General features: G+C 44.3%; 2 protein-coding genes across 10 annotated transcripts in view; both read left to right on the forward strand.

Moving 5' to 3' along the window:
* The first annotated feature begins 4948 nt into the window (after positions 1-4948).
* Positions 4949-8769, forward strand: LOC119650398 (F-box/LRR-repeat protein 2-like). 4 transcript variants are annotated; one of them, XM_038053175.1, is made up of 3 exons: positions 4949-5151; positions 5261-5378; positions 7657-8769. In XM_038053175.1, the coding sequence occupies exon 3, from the start codon at positions 7754-7756 to the stop codon at positions 8474-8476; it is 723 nt and encodes a 240-aa protein (XP_037909103.1). In that variant the 5' UTR covers positions 4949-5151; positions 5261-5378; positions 7657-7753; the 3' UTR covers positions 8477-8769. The 4 variants fall into 3 exon arrangements, with proteins under 4 accessions (XP_037909101.1, XP_037909103.1, XP_037909105.1 ...); XM_038053173.1 differs by having other exon boundaries at positions 5236-5378; XM_038053176.1 differs by lacking the exon at positions 5261-5378.
* Positions 8770-16867: 8098 nt separating this feature from the next.
* LOC119650395 overlaps positions 16868-19757 on the forward strand; it is a 30612-nt gene continuing 27722 nt past the window's right edge. For 3 of the 6 annotated variants that reach the window (XM_038053160.1, XM_038053161.1, XM_038053162.1), the window contains exon 1: positions 17673-17923. The gene's annotated coding sequence lies outside the window, so the exon portion shown is untranslated. Of the gene's footprint in view, positions 17599-17672; positions 17924-19757 lie in introns of those variants that run through there. The other 3 variants (XM_038053157.1, XM_038053159.1, XM_038053158.1) reach the window with 2 other exon arrangements.

Raw genomic sequence — 19757 nt, forward strand, 5'->3', positions numbered from 1 at the left:
CAATATAGACGCCGATCACTATCTCGTTGGCCTAGTGCTCCGGGCTCGAATTACAACATCGCCTACAATCCCCTCTGACAATCAGGTGAGAGTGAATTGTGAAACCATTTACAACATAGCCCTCCGTAACATCTATAAGGGCGAAATGGATGCCGCAAAATTGGCAGCTAACAGATGTCCTGCAGATGAAGCATCAACAAATGATCTTCACACAACCCCCTGAAGAGCGTTATCATTGACAAGTCCAAACGGCTGGTTTGTCGATGAATGTAAGCTAGCAACGGAACGGAAGAATGCTGCATACCGAGTAATGTTGAATTCGCAAAGAATGCTGGCACGCGCAGAGACACCCATAAAAGGTGGATATCATACAGTGCAGCAATTATAGATAAAACTGACTAGGTTGACCCTGACCAATGTCCGAGGGCAGATAAAAGCACCAGGATTACTCTCAAGACCATTCAACATCAACAACGGTCTCCGACAAGTGGATGCCCTATCATGCGTCCTCTTCAACCTGGCCCTGGAGAAAGTGATTCGTGATGCTGAGGTAAATGCGAGTGGTACGATCCTCTTTAAGTCCACCCAACTGCTGGCCTATGCTGACGATATCGACATCATGGGAAAAACGACCCTAGACGTACAAACTGCTTTCATCCATATCGAGCAGGCGGCGCGAGATATTGGGCTGCACATCAATGAAGGCAAGACAAAGTATATGGTGGCAACGTCAGCACCAAAAAACAACCAACCAACAACATCAAACTGCACTGGTGAAACGGGAAGAATAAAGATAGGAGACTATAACTTTGAAACCGATAACAGCTACGATGATGAAATTCGCGCACGGTTGTTATCATCTATTTCAGCTTACAAAAAATGTTCCGCTCGAAACGTCTCACGACAGCGTCAAAATTCTTACTATACAAGACAACGATCTTGCCAGACCTTTTGTATTCCTGGAAGACTTGGGTGGTTAGCAAGAAAAATTACGAACTCTTGGGCGCGTTCGAGAGAAGAATCCTCCGAAGAATTTTTGACAGCTATTAAGTTGATTACCGCGGGCGTCGTGTGCAGGCTCAGGGAGCAAATATCTCTGAAGAGATGCTTCAGATGCCTCGATTTCGCTCATTTTGCGGCGGCGTGCACTAGCCAGCATGATAGGTCGAGAAGTTGCAGGAAATGTAGGAAAGAGGGCCACCTCATCAAAGATTGCACCGGAGACCCATGGTGTATGCTGTGTAGTGGGAAAAAGGGCGTGGACGGCCAGCATGTTGTGGGAAGCAGCAGATGTCCAGTATATAGGAGGGAGTTGAACCGCACAAGCAAATGAGATTGATACAAATCAATCTCAATCCCTGTGAGGCAGCGCGCAAACCATTCGAGAGTCGAATGTGTATGTCGCGGTAATTTGCGAGCCGTACAGAAACCATGGCGGTGCGACTTGGACGGTCGATGTGTCTGGCAACGCCGCAATTGGGGCGTGCGGAAGATAGGCCATTCAGGAAGTCATGGCCACCCCGGCAGCCGGTTTTATAAGGGCGAAGGTCAACGGTGTCCATATTTACAACTGCTACGCCCCTCCTAGTGCAACCTTAGCCCAATATGAGGAGATGTTAAACAGTCTGGTGTTGGACGCTAGAGACCGCAGCCCTAAAATCATTAGCGGCGATTTTAACACGTGGGCCCTGGAGTGGGGAAGCTGATCGATGAACACATGAGGTCAAATTCTGCTGGAGTCTTTTGCGCAGCTGGACATCGTGCTGGCCAACTTTGAATGCGTGCCCACCTTTCGAGGTAGAGGGTCGAGTTCGATCTTTGACCTGACATTTGTTAGCACTTCACTGGTGAGGGAGATGGCTTGGCAAGTGAGTGAGCACTTGACCCACAGTGGCCACCAGGATATCTTCCTCCGCATTGGGAACCGGGCAAGCAGTCAACGACGCTCTGGAGATGGAAAGGCTAAGGCGGTTGGTTGGTCTATCAGAGCTTTCGACGAGGAGACATTCCTGGCGGCATTGGAGGGAGCCCATGATCCGGATGGAAGAGCGGTGGAAAGGGTCACACAACTATCTCAGCGTGTAACCGAAGAATGCGACGCTACGATGCCACGACGACGTTTGCACGATGGCAAGAGGCCAAACTACTGGTGGAGCAAGGAGATCGCTGCTTTGAGATGCTCTTGTCTCCGAGCGAGGAGACTTTCTCACAGGACAAGGGGAAGGCCGGAGCACTAGTAGGCCATAGGGAGAAGCAAACGGGAACGCCACCAGAAGCTCTGCATGGAGGCTAATATGAATCCGTGGGGTACAGCCTACCAAGTTGTAATGAACAAGATCCGCGGGCAAAAATCATCTCAAGTGACATGCCCACGGCTCATGTTGCAAATAATTACAACTCTTTTCCCGCAGCAGGAGCAGGATGAAAGTGAACCCCAACTGGCAGCTCAGCAGGACGTCTTCTCGATCCCTGGTGTTACCGAAGAGGAACTCCGGGATTGGACGGAATTCCGAACAAGGCTCTGAAGGTGGCGGTCAAGGCCAGACCAAGGTGGTTCGCAAGCACATTCGAATCGTGCATGGCGGAAGGAGTATTTCCCGCCCAGTGGAAGAGGCAGAAGCTGGTGTTGCTACCAAAGCCCGAAAAACCACCCGGCGTGCCCTCTTCATATCGCCCTATTTGTTTCTTAGACACCATGGGGAAGATGTTGGAGAGTGTGATATACAACAGGCTACTCCAGTTCATCGAGCTTGCGGGTAGTCTTTCAGAAGGGCAATATAGGTTTCAGCGAGCCCGTTTTACGGTCGATGCAGTAGCAAAGGTCGTGGAATTGGCTCGAAATGCAATGTCCATGGACAAATGCTGTGCTCTGGTGACGCTGGACGTCAAAAATGCTTTTAACTCAGCCAACTGGGGCTGGTTTAAAGGCGCTTTGGCCAAACTGGGTGTTCCTAGCTACTTGGCTCGGCTAATCGAGAGTTACCATTCGGACAGACTTCTCTGGTACGAGACGGACGACGGGCCGAAGGAGTATATTGTGACAGCAGGTATGCCTCAAAGTTCTGTATTGGGACCACTGCTGTGGAACATAATGTACGACGGAGTGTTTGGCCTACGCGTGCCGGAGGAGGCAACGCTGATTGGTTTTGCGGACAACCTGGCGGTAGTTGCAATTGCAAAGTATCCCGAGGATGTGGAGCTTTATGGAAATGAAGCCATACCATCAAGTCATGGTTACGAATGGCTATTCATCGCGGGAGTGGAGAGGTCGATCCTGCTATACGCGGCCCCTGTTTGGGCGGGAGCGTTGAATCACGCTCTCAACCGGAGGAAGATAAGTTCGCCATACCGGCCAATTGCGCTAAGGGTGTGCAGCGCATTTAGGACGGCGTCAACGGAGGCAGTGTGTGTAGTCGCGGGAATGATCCTTATAGATCTTCTAGCGAGCGAACGGAAGGCAAATCCAGTCGAGGTGAATGCGGATTTCCGAAAAGCCAACAAGAGAGAGTTGTGTGGCAAGTGGCAACAATTTTGGGATAACTCCGACAAGGGCCGGTGGACCCATACATTGATCCCGTGTATCGAGAAATGGGTCGACCGAACGCACGGAGAATTGAATTACCACCTGACACAGTTCCTTACGGGACACGGTGGCTATAGGAAGTAATTGCATCGCTTCGAGTTGGACGAGTCTCCCAACTGTCCTGAATGCGCTGCTACATCCGAGGACCGGGAGCACGTTATGTTCCATTATTCCAGATTTCTGCAGCAGAAAAGGAGGTTGAACAGCATCTTGGGGGCGGACATCGAGCCCTCCAGCCTTATGGAAGAGATGCTGAAGTCGGAGGAAATCTAGATGGCGATAAATGAGGCAGTAGCCGTGGTGCAGACAAAACTTCTGGAGTTGGATCGAGCTCGGAAGGCAGCGCGATGGAGACGCGACATGGACGAGCTGGTATAGCGAACCAGAACCTCCCCCGCGAAGTAATACTTCACGGTGGCGAAAGAGTGTGGGTGGTTTTAGTAGATGCGAAACCCACACACTGCTGGAACCTGGCGCAGCAGCGTCTTTCTAAGATTTCCACCTCCATCCGTAAAAAAAAAATACATAAGCTATATACGAGTATTATGCAGAAAAAGGTTATTGTTTAACTCTAGTAGTCCTGGTACTACGAATTTCGTGTACCTGTTATTATTAGGCTTTGATCGAATACCGCTTGTTGCGTAGTTGATAATGATGCAGTTGTGACGAGTAGTGGTGGGAGAACTCCTAACGATGTGATCCTTTTAGTTATCCCCCTAATGCTGATACACCCGAGAGGAAAACATTGAATAACAGATGGCTGCCACTCGATGAGTCACATAATCCTAAACATGGATATCCAATTGTTATCCGTTCCAGTTTGCAGCTCATCGCAAAACGCAGATTGTCTGATGCTTTGAAATTGTAGGTAAATCGCTGTAACAACTTTAATAATAATCGTTGGCACAACAATCCATATTGGATCAGGGCCTTGAAGTGTGTTAGAGCACTTCATTCAAGACCGTAACGGTACACTAGGAGGCAATGTGCTCGCCCGAGATTATTACCCTGATTTGACTCAGGTACTCATTCACAGCTGAGTCGACTGGTATCCGACGTCAAATCACGATGCAAACAACTTTATTCAATTTTAAAGTAAATTATAAGAAATGATGAAGCAAGTAAATAGCTCCCGAAATATGTGCCTCTGTGTATAATAAAAAAAAATGTTTATAAAAAAGGAGAAGCTACAAGTTTTAATATTACACCTAGTACTCTATTTACCAAATTTCACCTGAAGACCACTTCTCCAAGAAAAAATCCAAGAGGTCACCGAGTTATCGTCAGCTGTTCCCCAATGGGCATAGAGTCATTATCAGTGCGAGATAAGTAGAGTATGTACTATATGTTGTGTCATTTATTTATCATACATAAAACGATCGTTCTCGCTGGTAACATAGAAAAATCACTTGCCACTTCGCTTTCAAAGTTTACATCGGGATTTAGGATATTCTCCGGATTATCGTGGACCTAGGCAGAAAATATCAACAACAACGTCATGAGTTCGAAGAATAGTTTACTACTTTGGAAATGCCCAACGAAGTAATTCATGGCCAGAAGAAAGAAGGGTGAGTATGCAATTTTCGTATCTTTAAGTAATCTTATCTGAGGTCCGGGAACTGAAAACATGACATTTTAATTTTGAACTTTAGTGCCGTTGTTCATATTTCTTCCTAGTGAGAAAGGGAACCAAAGGGGCGTTATATCCTTTCGTGAATGAGCGATGCAAGTGCTTTAGTAAATTGCAGTATATAGTCCGTGTCTACATAGTGCCAAAGGCTGCTTCAGTTGTGGGGTAAGTTGCTTTGTTCCAATTGTAGTTTCCATAGAATAAGGGAAAATATACTTCTAGCTGTTCGTAGAGAGTGTAATATTGTTATAATGTACTTGCCTTACCACAATTGCCATGGATTTCCAGATCAACGCATGCGCGTATGATTGGTCGCCATTCCACGCGCCAATAGTATGAGGCGTATATGCGTGGTTAGGTGTTTTCCGTTTCCCCTCCAAATAAACGAGAGGTTAATTAGGATGCTTCCATGTTGGATTGGAGTCAACATGTATTCCTAAATACTTGACTGTTTTTACCAGATGGATTTTCGCTCTTCATAAGGTGGGTAGCGGGTAGCTTTAACACCTAACGTTCCTAGTGAGCATAATTAGTGCAGTCTTCCTAGACTTCACTGTGAGTCCGTTGCCGAGGCACTAACTTTGGATTACATGCACAGTTGCGTCCGCAAACTTGAAGGTAGTTATTACAACTAGATCGTACGCGAAGGCCTTTATGGCTTCCAGGAGCTATAGCAAAATACCCATTACCAGGAACCATAACAGAGGAGAGAAAATTCCTCCCTGTGGGCAGCCCCTATGACATCATGCTCAGTAAACTTCTGGCCGACCAGTACATGGATTTTTTTGCACTCTAGCATGTGAAGGATCCAACTGATTAATAGCGTATCGATTCAAGTGAGACATAATTGAAGGCACCTTTGATGCCCAGGAATGCACCTAAGGCGTATCCTTTCTCGGGCATTGCCTTTTCAATTTTTGCCGTGACCTCATGGAGTGCTGTCTTCGTGGATTTGGGTTTCTGGTGAGGGTGTTTCTTATAGTGAAGTAGTTACTTAGCAATGTATGCCTTATAAACCAATCAACCAGCCTTTTCAGTCCTTTAAATAGAAAGAGAGACTGGTCGGTCGGAAGTTTTTTGCGTGCATGTAGGTGGGTTTACCTGGTTTGGGAATACATATCACCTTCCTTCATTCGGACCTGCACACTTGTATCTGTTGAACGAGTTAGAGCCTTTAGAGCCTTATGTGCCTCTTTATAGTGATTACAGTCAGCGGCTGAATCACACTTTAGAGCACGATTGAGGAGCATCCTTGTCGTTCTCCTCTGTTTTGCCAAATCCGAGTTTCATCATGGTGTTTTACCCTTCTTTGGCTCTCATGGAAAGCTTCTCTCATGCAAGTTGTGATCGACTGGACACGTTTTTCAATTCCACCAAAGGATTTGATGCGTCTCTCAGAGATCGTAACTCCGAAATGGAGCGGTTTGGAGGTGGATCTACGCTCATTACGAAATTAATACGCCCGTGATCCGCGAGTATTTTATCGTACTCTCTATTCTCCGACAAGAGCAGCAGTGATGTCGATGGCATCTCGCTTGACCACGTTAAAGAAACTAGGCCCGTTACTCAAATTGAGGATCTGCAGATCGGTTCCTTTCAGATACTTTAATAGTCTCGATTCTCTTGCGTTGATGTTGAAATTTCGCCAGCTTATATTTTGGGCGTTGACATCACATCCTACTATTACCCCAATGCCTTTACTTTTGGGATATTGGATAGCTCTGATGAATGTTCCACTGGAAACTCCTTCTACGTCATAGGGGAAATATGCATGGTTCATTATTTTGTTGTGGTTCTGTGGACATCACATAGGCCGTTAACCAGGATAATCTGGAGGTCATATGAGACCACCATTCAGAAGCAGAGTCGATCACTTCCATTGGTAAACAACAGGTCACCATGTCAGCTCCGTTCGAATACAGTCAGTTACCCTCGACTGCAAATTATCCAATGGGCACGATTCGCATAACACCCTGGTTTGGGGGAGGTGTTTTTCGACTCCCCAGTCTAGATCCGTAGCGTTTTGTTAATAGTAGGGTCACTTCGTATAGGGTGTGGGTATCACCACTCACTAACGGTCTTGGTAGACGAGAGGCTTGGCTCCTGAAAAGCCACGCACCGCCCCAGAGGAGAGACAGCTCATCCTCAGAGAGAGACAGGTTGGCCTCAGGGAGCTATGTTCCGCGTCGGTCTATCCTGCAGTGCACTGCTTGACCCCAAGTATTCGAGATACTTGAAATGTAGTCAGCAAAACCGCAAAGACTATGTTCGCTACCTTGATTCACAGTTGAGTTCCCATTGAGAATTTCTTCATAAATAACTGGAGTGCCTTTAGGATTCGCTCCAAAAAGTGTAAATAAGTCCTTCTCTTCTACAATATTTAACGATTTTACTTATTCTGTACTTACTCTTGTAAATTAACTGTTTTATTCATTTTATCCAGGCTTCAAGAACGAAAAAGTCGATGCAATTTTCTGAATATTGGGTCATATCCATAGAGTGCGGCAGTTCAACAGAACAAGAAATTGTGTGAAAACAAAATGGGGATACCAGCCAGGACAATAGACGACTTAGACAATAAAAGTCTTCAACACATATTCTCTTATTTAAGCCTCGTGGATAAATTAAAAATATCATTAATTCTCGACGACTTCAACGACTTGATCAAGGATGCCCTTCGCAATGAAATATTTGACGCGTTTCAAGTTCAAACGACTTTTTCGCTTCCAGATGCAAAATGCATTTTACATAACTATGGAAAATTTTTAAGAAAATATCAATGTGAAACCACTTGTAAAGTCGATTTTTTGAGCCTAATAACAGAATATTGCACAAACATGGAAGAAATTGTTCTTTCAGGATGTGAAATCAAAGACAATGCGCACAGCAAATTATTGTACATTTCCGAAAATCTTAAATCTTTAACACTTAGGAAATGTGTACTCGGAATTGCTGCCACCTGTCGCCTTGACGAGCTTAGGCAGTTGAAAGTGCTGAATTTAGAAGATTGCAGTGTTCATGGCCAATATTTAAGTAGATTGCGTAATCTCACTGAGCTTAATATAAAGAATTGCCGAAACATTAATGCGAGAGATTTTATCGAAATATGCAAGTCTAATAAACTAAAGAAAGTGAATGCCGAAGGCCTAGAGCAATTAACAATCGCATCCGCAAAAACTCTAGTCGAAACTAGAAATATCGTTTGTGGGCAACAAGTATTGGCCCAAAGATTCAAGTCGGGCATAGCATCGACAACATCCTGAGAACCAATCCCGAAGTGCTTGTGAACGAACAACAGGAATCGCTTGAATGTGCAGAAAAACCATTTCTTGGAAAAGGAATTTCTAAGTCGGATATGTGAATTTGGTAACTTAAAAAGTTTAAGGGGCTATTCTAGTATTAATTTTTTTTCGATTTCTTCCTCCTTTTGCATATTTTTATAATGCGTTCAAGAATAACTGTAAAATTTTAGATTGATATCTATTTTCGTTTTAATTCTATAAACATATTTATAAGCGCGTGTCGCACAGCTCCGGTACAGTAGAAATCAATAAAAACGGATTTTTCTCAAAACATGTTTTTTTTTGGTGCGGGAAGCAGAGAGCAAAATAAAATTAACCCATTTAAGAGGGTTATCCGTTTTATACGTTGGAAGGTGGAAACGTTCAAACCCTACCGCTGGCTCCTGCCATACGGTTATGTGAGACTTTTACTCACTAAAACCACCTCCTTCTCTTTCGCTTACCCCGCGGGTCTGCCATTTCGTATTACATCGCGGGGCAGGATCAATTCTGAACTGCGGCTTCTGTCGTTATTTGTAACTTTCCTCCGAAGCTCCTCCCTCCTCAGCAGATTATGGATCGCCTTCATTAATTTTTCTCCCGCCCTCCAAGATGTAAGATGTTTCAGAGGCTAGCATGTGGTCCACGATATTCTCGGGTGTTAACTGTGCCTCGGCATCAATTTCCGCCTCCGCTTTGTGTGCGGGGAACCGCGGGCAGTTAAAAACAACATGCTCCGCATCTTCCGGAATTATCACGCATGTCTGGCAATGCGGGGAGTCGTCACGCCCGAAGCGATAAAGAAATGGACGATACCCTCCGTGTCCACTTAGGAATTGAGTTAGGTGGTAACTAACCTCACCGTGCCTTCGCTTGATCCATTTAGAGACATATGGAATAATCCCGGGTGTCAAGCATCCTTTAGGTGAATCATCCCATCTTTTTTGTCATTCCAAAATAGATTCACTTGGTGCCAATTGCCAACGATTGGTATAGGACTCGCCGGTATTTAAGCGTTGGCTGCGACTGTATAATGTATTCACCAATCCTGATCTTTATCGAAGTCTGCTTCCTTCGTTTTGTAATCAAAACTACCTCGGTTTTATGCTCCACGAGTGTCAGACCAGCTTCCTCTAGCCAAGACCTCGCCTCGTTTGTGAGTACCTCGATCTCATCAATGTCTTGTGCCACGATAGTTACTCCAATATCGTCTGCGAAGCCAATGATTGTCACTCCTTTGGGTAGTTGCAACTTTGAAATTCCGTCATACATTATTATCCACAGGAGAAGACCGAGGGCTGATCCTTATGAAACACCGCAGGTTGTTGTATACGTCTTAGGTCCATCGTCCGAATCGTAACACAATATCTTCTCCCGGAGAAATTCCATGACTATGTGCACCAGATATTTAGGAGCGCCCAATTTGGCTAAGGCCGCAATTATTTTGCTCCACTTACCGTATTAAAGGCATTTTTCACATCGAGAGTAACTACCGCGCAAGATTTATTGGCCTCCATTGCTTTTCCCGCAATTTCCGTCACCGTGCTGATGGCATTGACAGTAGACCTTGTCTTTCGGAATCCGAACTGTCTGTCTGAGAGATCACCCTCCTTTTCTGTGATTGGTACAAGCCTATTGAAGATGACCCGTTCGAAAAGTTTGTCGATGCCGTTTAGCAGGCATATAGGTCTATAAGGCGAAGGATCACCCAAAGGTTTATTTGGCTTCGGAATTAGCACAAGCTTCTGTTTCCTCCACTCTTCCGGGAAAATCCCATCTATGAGGCACGTCGTAAATGCTTCAGCGAACCACCTTGGAACTGTTTCGACGGCCATTGTCAGTGCTTTATTCGGAATATGCCGTCTAAACCTGGGGATTTATTTTCGACAATCTTCTTCACGGCTTCTAGGACTTCTTTCGTGGTGACCTCGGGAATTTTACCGGGATCTACCTGGACAGTGGGTAGGTTCGACTAACTTGAAGAAAGTGCTAATGATTTCCCGCAGCCTTGCATGTACCTCCCCATGGGTCGAAGTCTGCTTGCGTGCATAACCTCTTGAAGTGTTCAGTTTTACTTCTAGAGATGGCTGCTTGCAATTCTTTCCTCGCCTTCTTATATTGGTTGTAAAACTCTTCAGCCTCAGACCGGTTCCTGCCACGTTGGCTATGTCTTCAGGCTTTAAGGCAAACTTTACGAAGTTCTTCGATTTCGGCATTCCACTAGAAATTGGGCATTCGTTTTTTGAGTACCGTGCGGTGAGGCATGGAAGCGTCACAAGCTTTTTGTAACTTTTCAAGGATCTGCGCCACCTTTTCTCGTGCGGTTCCCACCGGCATTGCTTCCTGCAGAAGTATTTCCTCGAACATTTCCTCATCAAGTTTTTCGGATGTCCAACCCGATACTGCAGTGTTCTTGATTCGCTTTGCTCCTGTCCTACGCTCCATCTGGAAGATGATAGTCTGATGGTCACTGTGCGTATATTCCTCGCTCACCTGCCATTGGAGATCCTTAGATAATGAATCGCTAACAAACGTAAGGTCTATTACCGATCTCATATCCTGTCCCCATTTCCCCATACATATCAAAGTGGGGTGTACATTTTTATTTCACCGAATATAGTCATGTGGGGTATCAAATGAAAGGTCTTGATTAGTACTTTTCGATGCCGGTCTTAGTTAGAAAGGCGGGGAATGGAAGGGGTGGAAAGTGATGATTTCTTTAACGGACCCATTCTCAGAAACTAGCCAACCGGAAAATTTGAAAACATTCATGAAGCTGCCTCTATATAGTCCCCAGCCCCGAAATACTCTCCATGTTGATATCTATTCAAATTAAGTTAATAATAGTATATTACCATATTTTTGGGAAAATTGAGTAAAACCCCCCTTAAGTTTATCCCAGAGTTATAAAAGCCACTCCCAACACCCTTCTCCGCGGAACTACCATTTGATATTACATTACAGGGCGGAGTTAGCTCCATCTGGCGTTCGTAATCGCGCCTGCTTTCTGCTTTTTGCAGTTTAACTTGGATTCCTGCGATCATGGAGTTGATCGCATCGCAATTTTCCTGATATGCTAACATTCTCCCGACAATATTTTTCCTTTTTTCCATGAATCTTGGACTTTGGAAGAATACGTGGGCTGAGTCCTCTCAGACTCCATCGCAGTGTGAACAATCAAGTGAGGTGTCCAATTCTAACCTATAGAGGTACTGACGGTAACTAATTGTCGCTAGAAACTTGCATCACTTTCACGGTTACCACCACGCAATAATCATTAGTATTACCTTTTCTGTGAATTGCATTTTCGGACATGTCAGTAACTAATTCGATGGTATTAATGATCTGATCTGATAGGGTTTCTTGGCTCTCGGCAACCAGGGATAATCTATGGTAAACCACCTGCTTCAATTTTTTCCCCATAGTGTCCAGAAGACATAAGGGTTTATAGGCAAATAGTTCAGCTGGGGGCTTACCAGCGTTAAGCTGCAGTACCGACTTCTGCCGCTTCCATAATTCATGTTCGGTTAGGATTTCACGGCAAGATTCAGGGCCTTATTCGGTATTAAAAAAAATTACAAATTTGGTACCAGAATAAATAATAACATAATAGATAATTTTTGAAGGAAATTCCACTATTTCTGTGAATTTATTGCACTCTAGGATGTATATAACGTCATCATTAAATAAAGTGAACTCATATGAGCGGTAGGCACATGAGATTCTCTTAGTTAGCTTTTTTAGGTTTTTATATTTCAGTATCAGTTATTCGAATGGATATTTAGTACCAACGGTATTCAATTTACCTATGTAAACATATGTATATGTATGGAAGCGACATATACATATGTGTATATGCATCAGTTCCAGGGCGACGTCAATTGATATTAAGCGGGATAAAGAGGAGAAATCCTTGTACTGGTGGCGGTAGGATGCCAAACTGCGATAACCGTGCCCAGTTCTGCCATTTGTATCTTGCTGGGACTTTATCGCTGCTGTTATAAAGCAAACAAAATAAATAAATAAAAAAAAAATAAAAAAATAACAAAAAAAATAGAACTTCGCCGAAGCCGGTCCCAAGCCCGGTTGTGAAAGGAGGAGGGATGGATAGCTTCAGTCTGAATAGCTGTACGCTACCGCAGCGTCTCAGGGGGTAGGTGAGGAAAGTGCAGGAACTTTGCAGTCTTGCAGATTACTCACTAAGGAAGCTATCTCAACACCTGGCAGCTAGGGATAAAATGCACCACCAACAATGAGAAGAAGGAGAAATTTGAGGTCCGGTACGGATAACCGGCGGGAGTCGTCTGACTTGGTGACTGGGTCGAGCTCTCGTAATGGACAGCACGGCGTCGAAACCGCTAGTCGTGGGGCGGTTCGACGTCTAGGCGCCACGACGACCAGGAGCACAGCTCCGCCTGCTGCAGCTGTTTCGCCACAATCTGTGGCGACCACTTCAGCAGGTTCGCGTAAGAAGCGGATGAAATGGACTAAAGAAATGAACCTCTTCATCATCCGCTCCTACTACGAAATAACGGCGGGGGCGGGTACAACATCTTACCGCCCCTTGTTGCACTAGAGATTCGTTGAGCGTTTCCCGCAATTCGCGCACGTGTGCAGCGAGTCGCAGACCAGTACCGCTTTATTACTCGCAGCGACACAATCCCGGCCACCATCAGGGAACCTGTTCGACTTGAAGTCATCGGGGAAACTGGTGACCGAGAGTCGATGGGGGCAGATGCGGCGGCATCGACAACACCACGCCGCACTGCAGGCAACAGGTTCAGTACTCGCCGAAGCACTCTTCTCTACCGTCCAGCTGATATTTCCGCTGAGGTTCAGGACCAATTCCAAAGAGCGTGTATAGAATTCTCGGATATGGATCCTTTGCATAGATCAGGTATTTTCAGACTCTATGCATCTTCAGAAACTCCGGGAATTCTATCTCAAATCAATGATGAGATTGCGTCTCGACTGTATGCTGATATGTCGCTGCTGCAACTACAATCACTTGTGTATTGTGGTGCAGTTGCGGCTATCAGATTGCACGGTCAGAAGACTCGCTTTCGTGTTATTGGTTTGGGTGACAAAAGAGATCCACCATCGAAAATTCGTCTGGAACGTCGGCGGGACTCACTAAGGCAGGACATTGCTAGACTGATTCAAATCAGCACTGGCAATGCCAGCCGACGGGTGAGAAATAAAGTGCAGAGGGTTTACCGGAACTATGCCATCCCCTGTGAGACACCCGTTGTTGAAATTCTGGATACACTAAAACAGAAATTTTCTGTCATATGCAGTCAGTTACGACGGTATGGCGAAAGTTATTCCAGACGTGTCCAGAATGCAAGATACGCGAGGAACCAGCGGAGCTTTTTCAGATCTCTCAACGAATCCCAACAGAGCGCCCAGACAATACAGTTCTCGGTGAAGGAAGCGAAAGAGTATTGGGGTGGACTTTGAGGGTTACCCGCCCAGCATGCTGAGCATGCTGAGTGGATCACCGCCGAAGGCACCCGCCATGCCAATACACCTGGCATGAATTTTACGGATGTTACCGAAGAGGAAGTTCGACGAGCCATAAACATCTCGAAGAACTGGAGGGGCCCAGGTCTGGATCGGGTGCAGAATTTCTGGTATAAGAAATTTACCAGCGTACACAGTCGGTTGGCACGCAGTATAAATGAGGTCATGAGTCGGCCGGAGGAATTTACACCTTTCATGGCATGGTTTTGCAATAAAGTATGGCCTACGTGCTAAGTGCGAACTCATACACTTGATGTACCTAGATGACAACAAGCTGTATGCTGGAACTGACAACCATCTTAGAAATCTGTTGCGAATAATAGACATGTTCAGCCGTGATATTCGGATGGAGTTTGGATTAGACAAGTGTCGAATCCAAGCCATCCGAGCCGCATGCCGGACATAGCATTGGTGACCTCCACATCGAAGCTATGACCGAGACAGACTTCTAAAAGTACCTAGGAATTCTGCAAGGAACCCATGCTCGAGTTGATGATCTGAAGGAAGCTCTTCTGTCCGAATTCCTGCGACGTGTAAAGCTGGTGCTGAAATCGCATCTCTCGGGGAAGAATAAAATGAGCGCGTTGAATGTATTCGCTATCCCTTCACTGGCTTATGCATTCGGAATATTGCCGTGGACGAAGACCGACCTGGAAAACGTCCAGCGGCGGATTCGGACAACTATGTCCAAATTCCGAATGCATCACCCAAAGTCTGCCGTGGAGCGGATGAACCTGCCTCGTGACATCGAAGGTAGGGGCGTGGTTGACGTGGCGGCACAAGATCATCGCCAAGGCGACTCGCTGCGCGCATATTTTTACTGCAAAGAGCAGGCGAGTCCCTTGCATGCGGCTGTCTGTAAGGCGAACTGTGAGCTGAATCCACTTAACTTGAAGGATCAATCTTTCCGTCCTCTGAGTGGGGCGAAGTCGGACCAAGCGGATCGATGAATGGAAGTCGAAGGCAATGCACGGTAAACACGTGAATTGTCTTTGGCAGCCATTTGTCGATTTGCATCTGTCGAACAGGTGGCTGTGTGCTGGGAAACCCTTTGCTGAGACGGAGGGGTTCATGTGTGCCATTCAGGACGGCGTGGTCTCCACCCGAGCTTATAAAAAGCTCATCATGAAAGAACGGGTGGAGAACGATCAGGGCAGAATGTGTGGTTCGGCGTTAGAGACGTTGGATCATCTCATTTCTGGCTGTACTGTTATAGCACCGGTGCAATACATCACTAGGCATAATGCTGTATGTAAGGTTATCTATCAAAACCTTGCATACAAGCATGGGCTGTCCGCTTTACCGATATGAGCCGGAAGCAGTACTTGATGGTTCTGTTTACAGTATGTATTGAGACCGGCAAGTTCTGACTGATCGCCATACTCCACATAAGGAGCCTGACGGGTTGCTCCGCCTATATTATTGATGTTGTTACCCCCATGATAGCAATATTGAACGGAGAGTGAGAGAGATGTGGAGAAGAATGTGAACTATGAGCCATTGGCTCGGGAAATCAAAGAAATTTGGCGTCTCGAGCGGGTGGTTGTAGTTCCCATAATATTGTCAGCTACAGGTATTGTATCTAAATCCCTCACGGCTTTCCTTGATGTCCTGGGACTTTCGCACAGTCTGGTTCAAACTATGCAGAAGTACACCATTCTGCATACGTGCTCGATGTTGTGGGGAGTTCTGGACGGATTCTCCCATTGACCTACCGCCAACGTCCCTTTACTTAGTTGAAATTAGTGTCCATGTTTTTTTTACAGTTGGTATATAAGTTGAAAAATGAGAACTAGGTTTTTTTCCTTATCCTGTAAATATTTTTATTTTTTACCCGCATACGATCGCAACATAACTTTCACAATTGAAAAGGAAGTTGACCAGCGGATAGCGTGTTTGGACCTAGCAATAATAAGAACCAACAATAAACTCGAGTTTGACATATACAGAGAGAAAACTCATACAAAGCGAACCATACCAAGGATCGAAACACACATACGGGCAGAAAATGGCGGCTTACTACAGTATAATACATCGGCTGCTAGTGACACCATTGACAGAAGAGCGATTCAAAAAAGAAATAACTTATATAAAAGACACAGCGGTAAAAAACGGATACAGTAGGGGGGAAATAGGTAGAATATTACGTAAAAAGCAAAATAGAATAAATAGGGATCAACTCACAACACTCTACAAACAACAAAAAAGGGATAATGCTCCTATCAGAGCAAGCATTACATTCTCATCGCTATCGGACAAAATAAGGAATACGCTCTCAAAACACAACATCGAAAGAGTAAGCACAAGCGCTAACAGACAACTGAGGAGTAAGCTAGGTTCAACCAAAGATAAATTCAATAAAGAAGAGATGAGTGGAATCTATAAGGTCAACTGCCCAGAATGTGAAAAAGTATACATTGGGCAGGCTAAAAGACTAGTGACAACTCGATTCGAGGAGCACCTAAGAGAGTACAACAAACGTAAAAGCGATGATCCTCGAAACATAAAGTCTATGGTTGCAAGGCATATGGTGGAAGAGGGACATGCCATAACGATAGACAATGTGGATGTGATAAAAGCGGGTGCGGAAACCCCATCTCTTAGATGCAGCAGAAAGCTTATACATCATCAACGAAGAGAGCCAGGTAACCCTAAACCACGGTGAAGGAAACCTGGTGAAAAAGCTATGTAACATGTAACAAATACAAAAAATAGAAAGATGTGGAAAGTATGGGTAGGATAAATTAATTAAGCATGATGTAATTATTAGAGCTAAAAAGTTTCAACATAAATAAGGGTAGCTTAAGGTAGATTAATTAATTAGGTACTAGCACTGAAGAAAGAGGCACGTGGTCTCCGAAACGATCGTATGCGGGGAAAAGATAAAAATATTTACAGGATAAGGAAAAAAAACTTAGTTCTCCTTTTCCCTTTACTTTTTAAGTAGGTAGAATCGTCCGAGCCCAAATGCTTGGCAGTTAGCGTTAGTTTAGGTAAAATCCGGCATCTGTCGAGATTGTGATAACTCCGAAAAAAATAGCAATTTGCGTATCGTTGTGAAGTATGGTTTCATTATCTAGAGATAAATCCTATCAGCAGGGTATGTAACATAATTATACAGTTACATAATGAGAAAAAAAAGTGCTGTATATCAATTGTAATGTCAAGATCCATACCCAAATAAACTAATACTAAATAAAAAAAATAAAAATATTCACGTCAGTTACCGGGGATTCCCCTAAATTTTAAGCAAATTGTCATAGCACATGATGCAAATAGAAGTAAGGGTGGTTCATAATATAGATATGCGACGCAATATAATCATAAATGTACACAGAGGTTCAGTAGAAACGAGGTGAGACATAGGGATCTATCTTTAGTCAATCGCATAGTTATGTAAGTTAACATATTTTAGCTTCTAAACATCAGCTGGCTAGCATTCCTGCACAAGAACTCAGAAGAAGAAGAAGATGGATTGACATGTCGTTATGTCAACTTGCGAGAAATTGTGTAATACGCATCCAATCAGCCGACTAACGTCAACTTTCCTATATGGGATATTGAATCACTGCCAGTACAAGGTATTATTATAATTTTGTTTGAGAATGCTAAACGTGATGGAGTTTTTTTACCTTGTTCTTGGTCGAAGTAAATGAGTCATATGTGACTTTCGTATTTTTGTGTAATGTCAGTTACTTAAACTCGCAGAGCTGGAAATATTTCATTTCAGTTCTAGACTCTACTCCGGTCGGTCATATTTTCACATACAAACAAGTGGAATGGAAATCGAGTGAGAATTTGTAAATCCTTTCGCTAAAGTGTGATGAGTGTGTTTCGGGTTTTATAGCAGGGTGCGATGCATCCTTTCCGAACTGTAGGCTGTTCGCATTCCTACAAAAAATCCATGTAAGGAAAAATGTTTAATCTGCAGCAATGCTGGAATCGTTATAGCTTTTAGAATAGTCTCGTTTGTAAAAAACGGCGGTAAAGTTTGGGAATGGTTCAATATCGATGTATCTATCATGTTATTGGTCGCTGGAAGCTGATTTCAACCATAACATTTTTTGTTATTAATACATACTGTGACAAAGGTCATGGTGTATTTGCAGAGCTCATGCGGATTACGGTATTCCTCATGTCCTTCCTGTTCTTTGGTTTTTTATTTTCCTCCACCATCTCTTTTCCAACCCCCCTAACCGTTCCGAGAAACTCGAAGGGGCTCCATCCCGCAGGGGATACTTTTATGTAATGAAATGAAAATTTTCTTTGAATCTCTCCCTGCACACCCCAAATAATAAGGAATATACAATGCTTGGCGCAACAATCTATATTGGATCAGGGTCTCGAATATCTCACTGGTGCCAGTGGCATTTGTATCGTGATTTGACGTCGGATACCAGTCGACTCAGCTGTGACTCGTTGAGTCTAATCAGGGTAATAATCTCGGGCGAGCGCAATGCTGACCACATTGCCTCCTACAGGATACTGTAATCCTGCAGTGGATCGTCACGATCTCGAATGAAGTGCGCCAACACACTTCAAGGTCCTGATCCAATTGGATTGTTGCGCTAACGATTATGTAATAAGAAAAGGTTTTCTTTTAGCCGTTTGGACCGGGGATCCATTTTAGTAATCTTTGTTCGAATGTGTAGGTTAAGGTCTCGCCTGATTGTTTTGCTGCTCATCGGCCATTTCTAAAACATGTTACCTTAATCAGCTCCTAGTAATCTTTCCTTGATGTACCCTACACAGCTTAGCCGCACGCATTTCATTAACAATGAAATTTTGTTCACCCTCATTTTGACAACAAACGCTAGCAGTAAATTAGCCAACTTATCTCGTTGCTTGGAGCCCAATTCCATCCTGGCTCTCATCAGTGGAATCGAATGTATTTTCTGCGATATGGTAGAGAAGTATGGGTTAACACCTGTTGAGTAGTGGAGGCTGTAGATGATTCAATTTATCATGCGGTCGTAGTTTCACAACGTTTCAAAATGAATGATAGGTACCACGTTCACGAGTCTGTTATACAGTTACTACCACCTTCGTCGGATGAAGTAATGTTCTTGCATCTGTGTTGCATACTATTGTCCTTAACGTTGCAGGTTATTATACAGAATCCAATTTTGATCGCACGTTAGAATAAACTTGGAAAAACGATCTCTGTAGGATAATGCTCTACCAATCGGCAGGATATTGGGAACACAGGGAAAGTAGCATATTCTTTGTCAATTAAGTTATCGAGGATAAGAAGAGGAAACCGAAAGGTCTTTGTCTTTTATATGGATGTATGAGGAGTACATCTCTGCAACTTTCCAAAGAAGCGAAGTATCTGGGAGTCATTTTAGATATGAAGCTCCTTTGGAACACACATGTATAGGTAAAGATGATATGATCTCTCACATGGACTGTGTGTGACTGTAATGTGGATATACGATGCAATTACTAGGCCAATCTTCGCTTAAGTCCAATAAAGTAACTGGGTACAGCGATCGCCGTCAAAAACTTCCTTATAATATTTCAATTGAGTTGAATGCACTTTGCACATCAAGGGTAATCACTATACTTGCCCGTGCGATCCTTTTCGTACATTGCATTTTCATCTAAGCCAATAATCAGTTTGATATCGTCGACTGTTGATCTGGTCGCACGCAAACCTCCCAGACTTTCTACAGCCGGGAGCAATCTATTATAGATTCTTCGCTCCAACATTTTACCCATAGTTTCTAGTAGAGAGAGT

The sequence above is a fragment of the Hermetia illucens genome, chromosome 2 (genome assembly GCF_905115235.1).
Source record: "Hermetia illucens chromosome 2, iHerIll2.2.curated.20191125, whole genome shotgun sequence".
Classification (NCBI taxonomy): Eukaryota; Metazoa; Arthropoda; class Insecta; order Diptera; family Stratiomyidae; genus Hermetia; species Hermetia illucens.

What these genes read in the sequence shown, in the direction of transcription:
- LOC119650398 (XM_038053173.1), top strand. Translation starts at nt 7,754, where the DNA reads ATGGGGATACCAGCCAGGACAATAGACGACTTAGACAATAAAAGTCTT.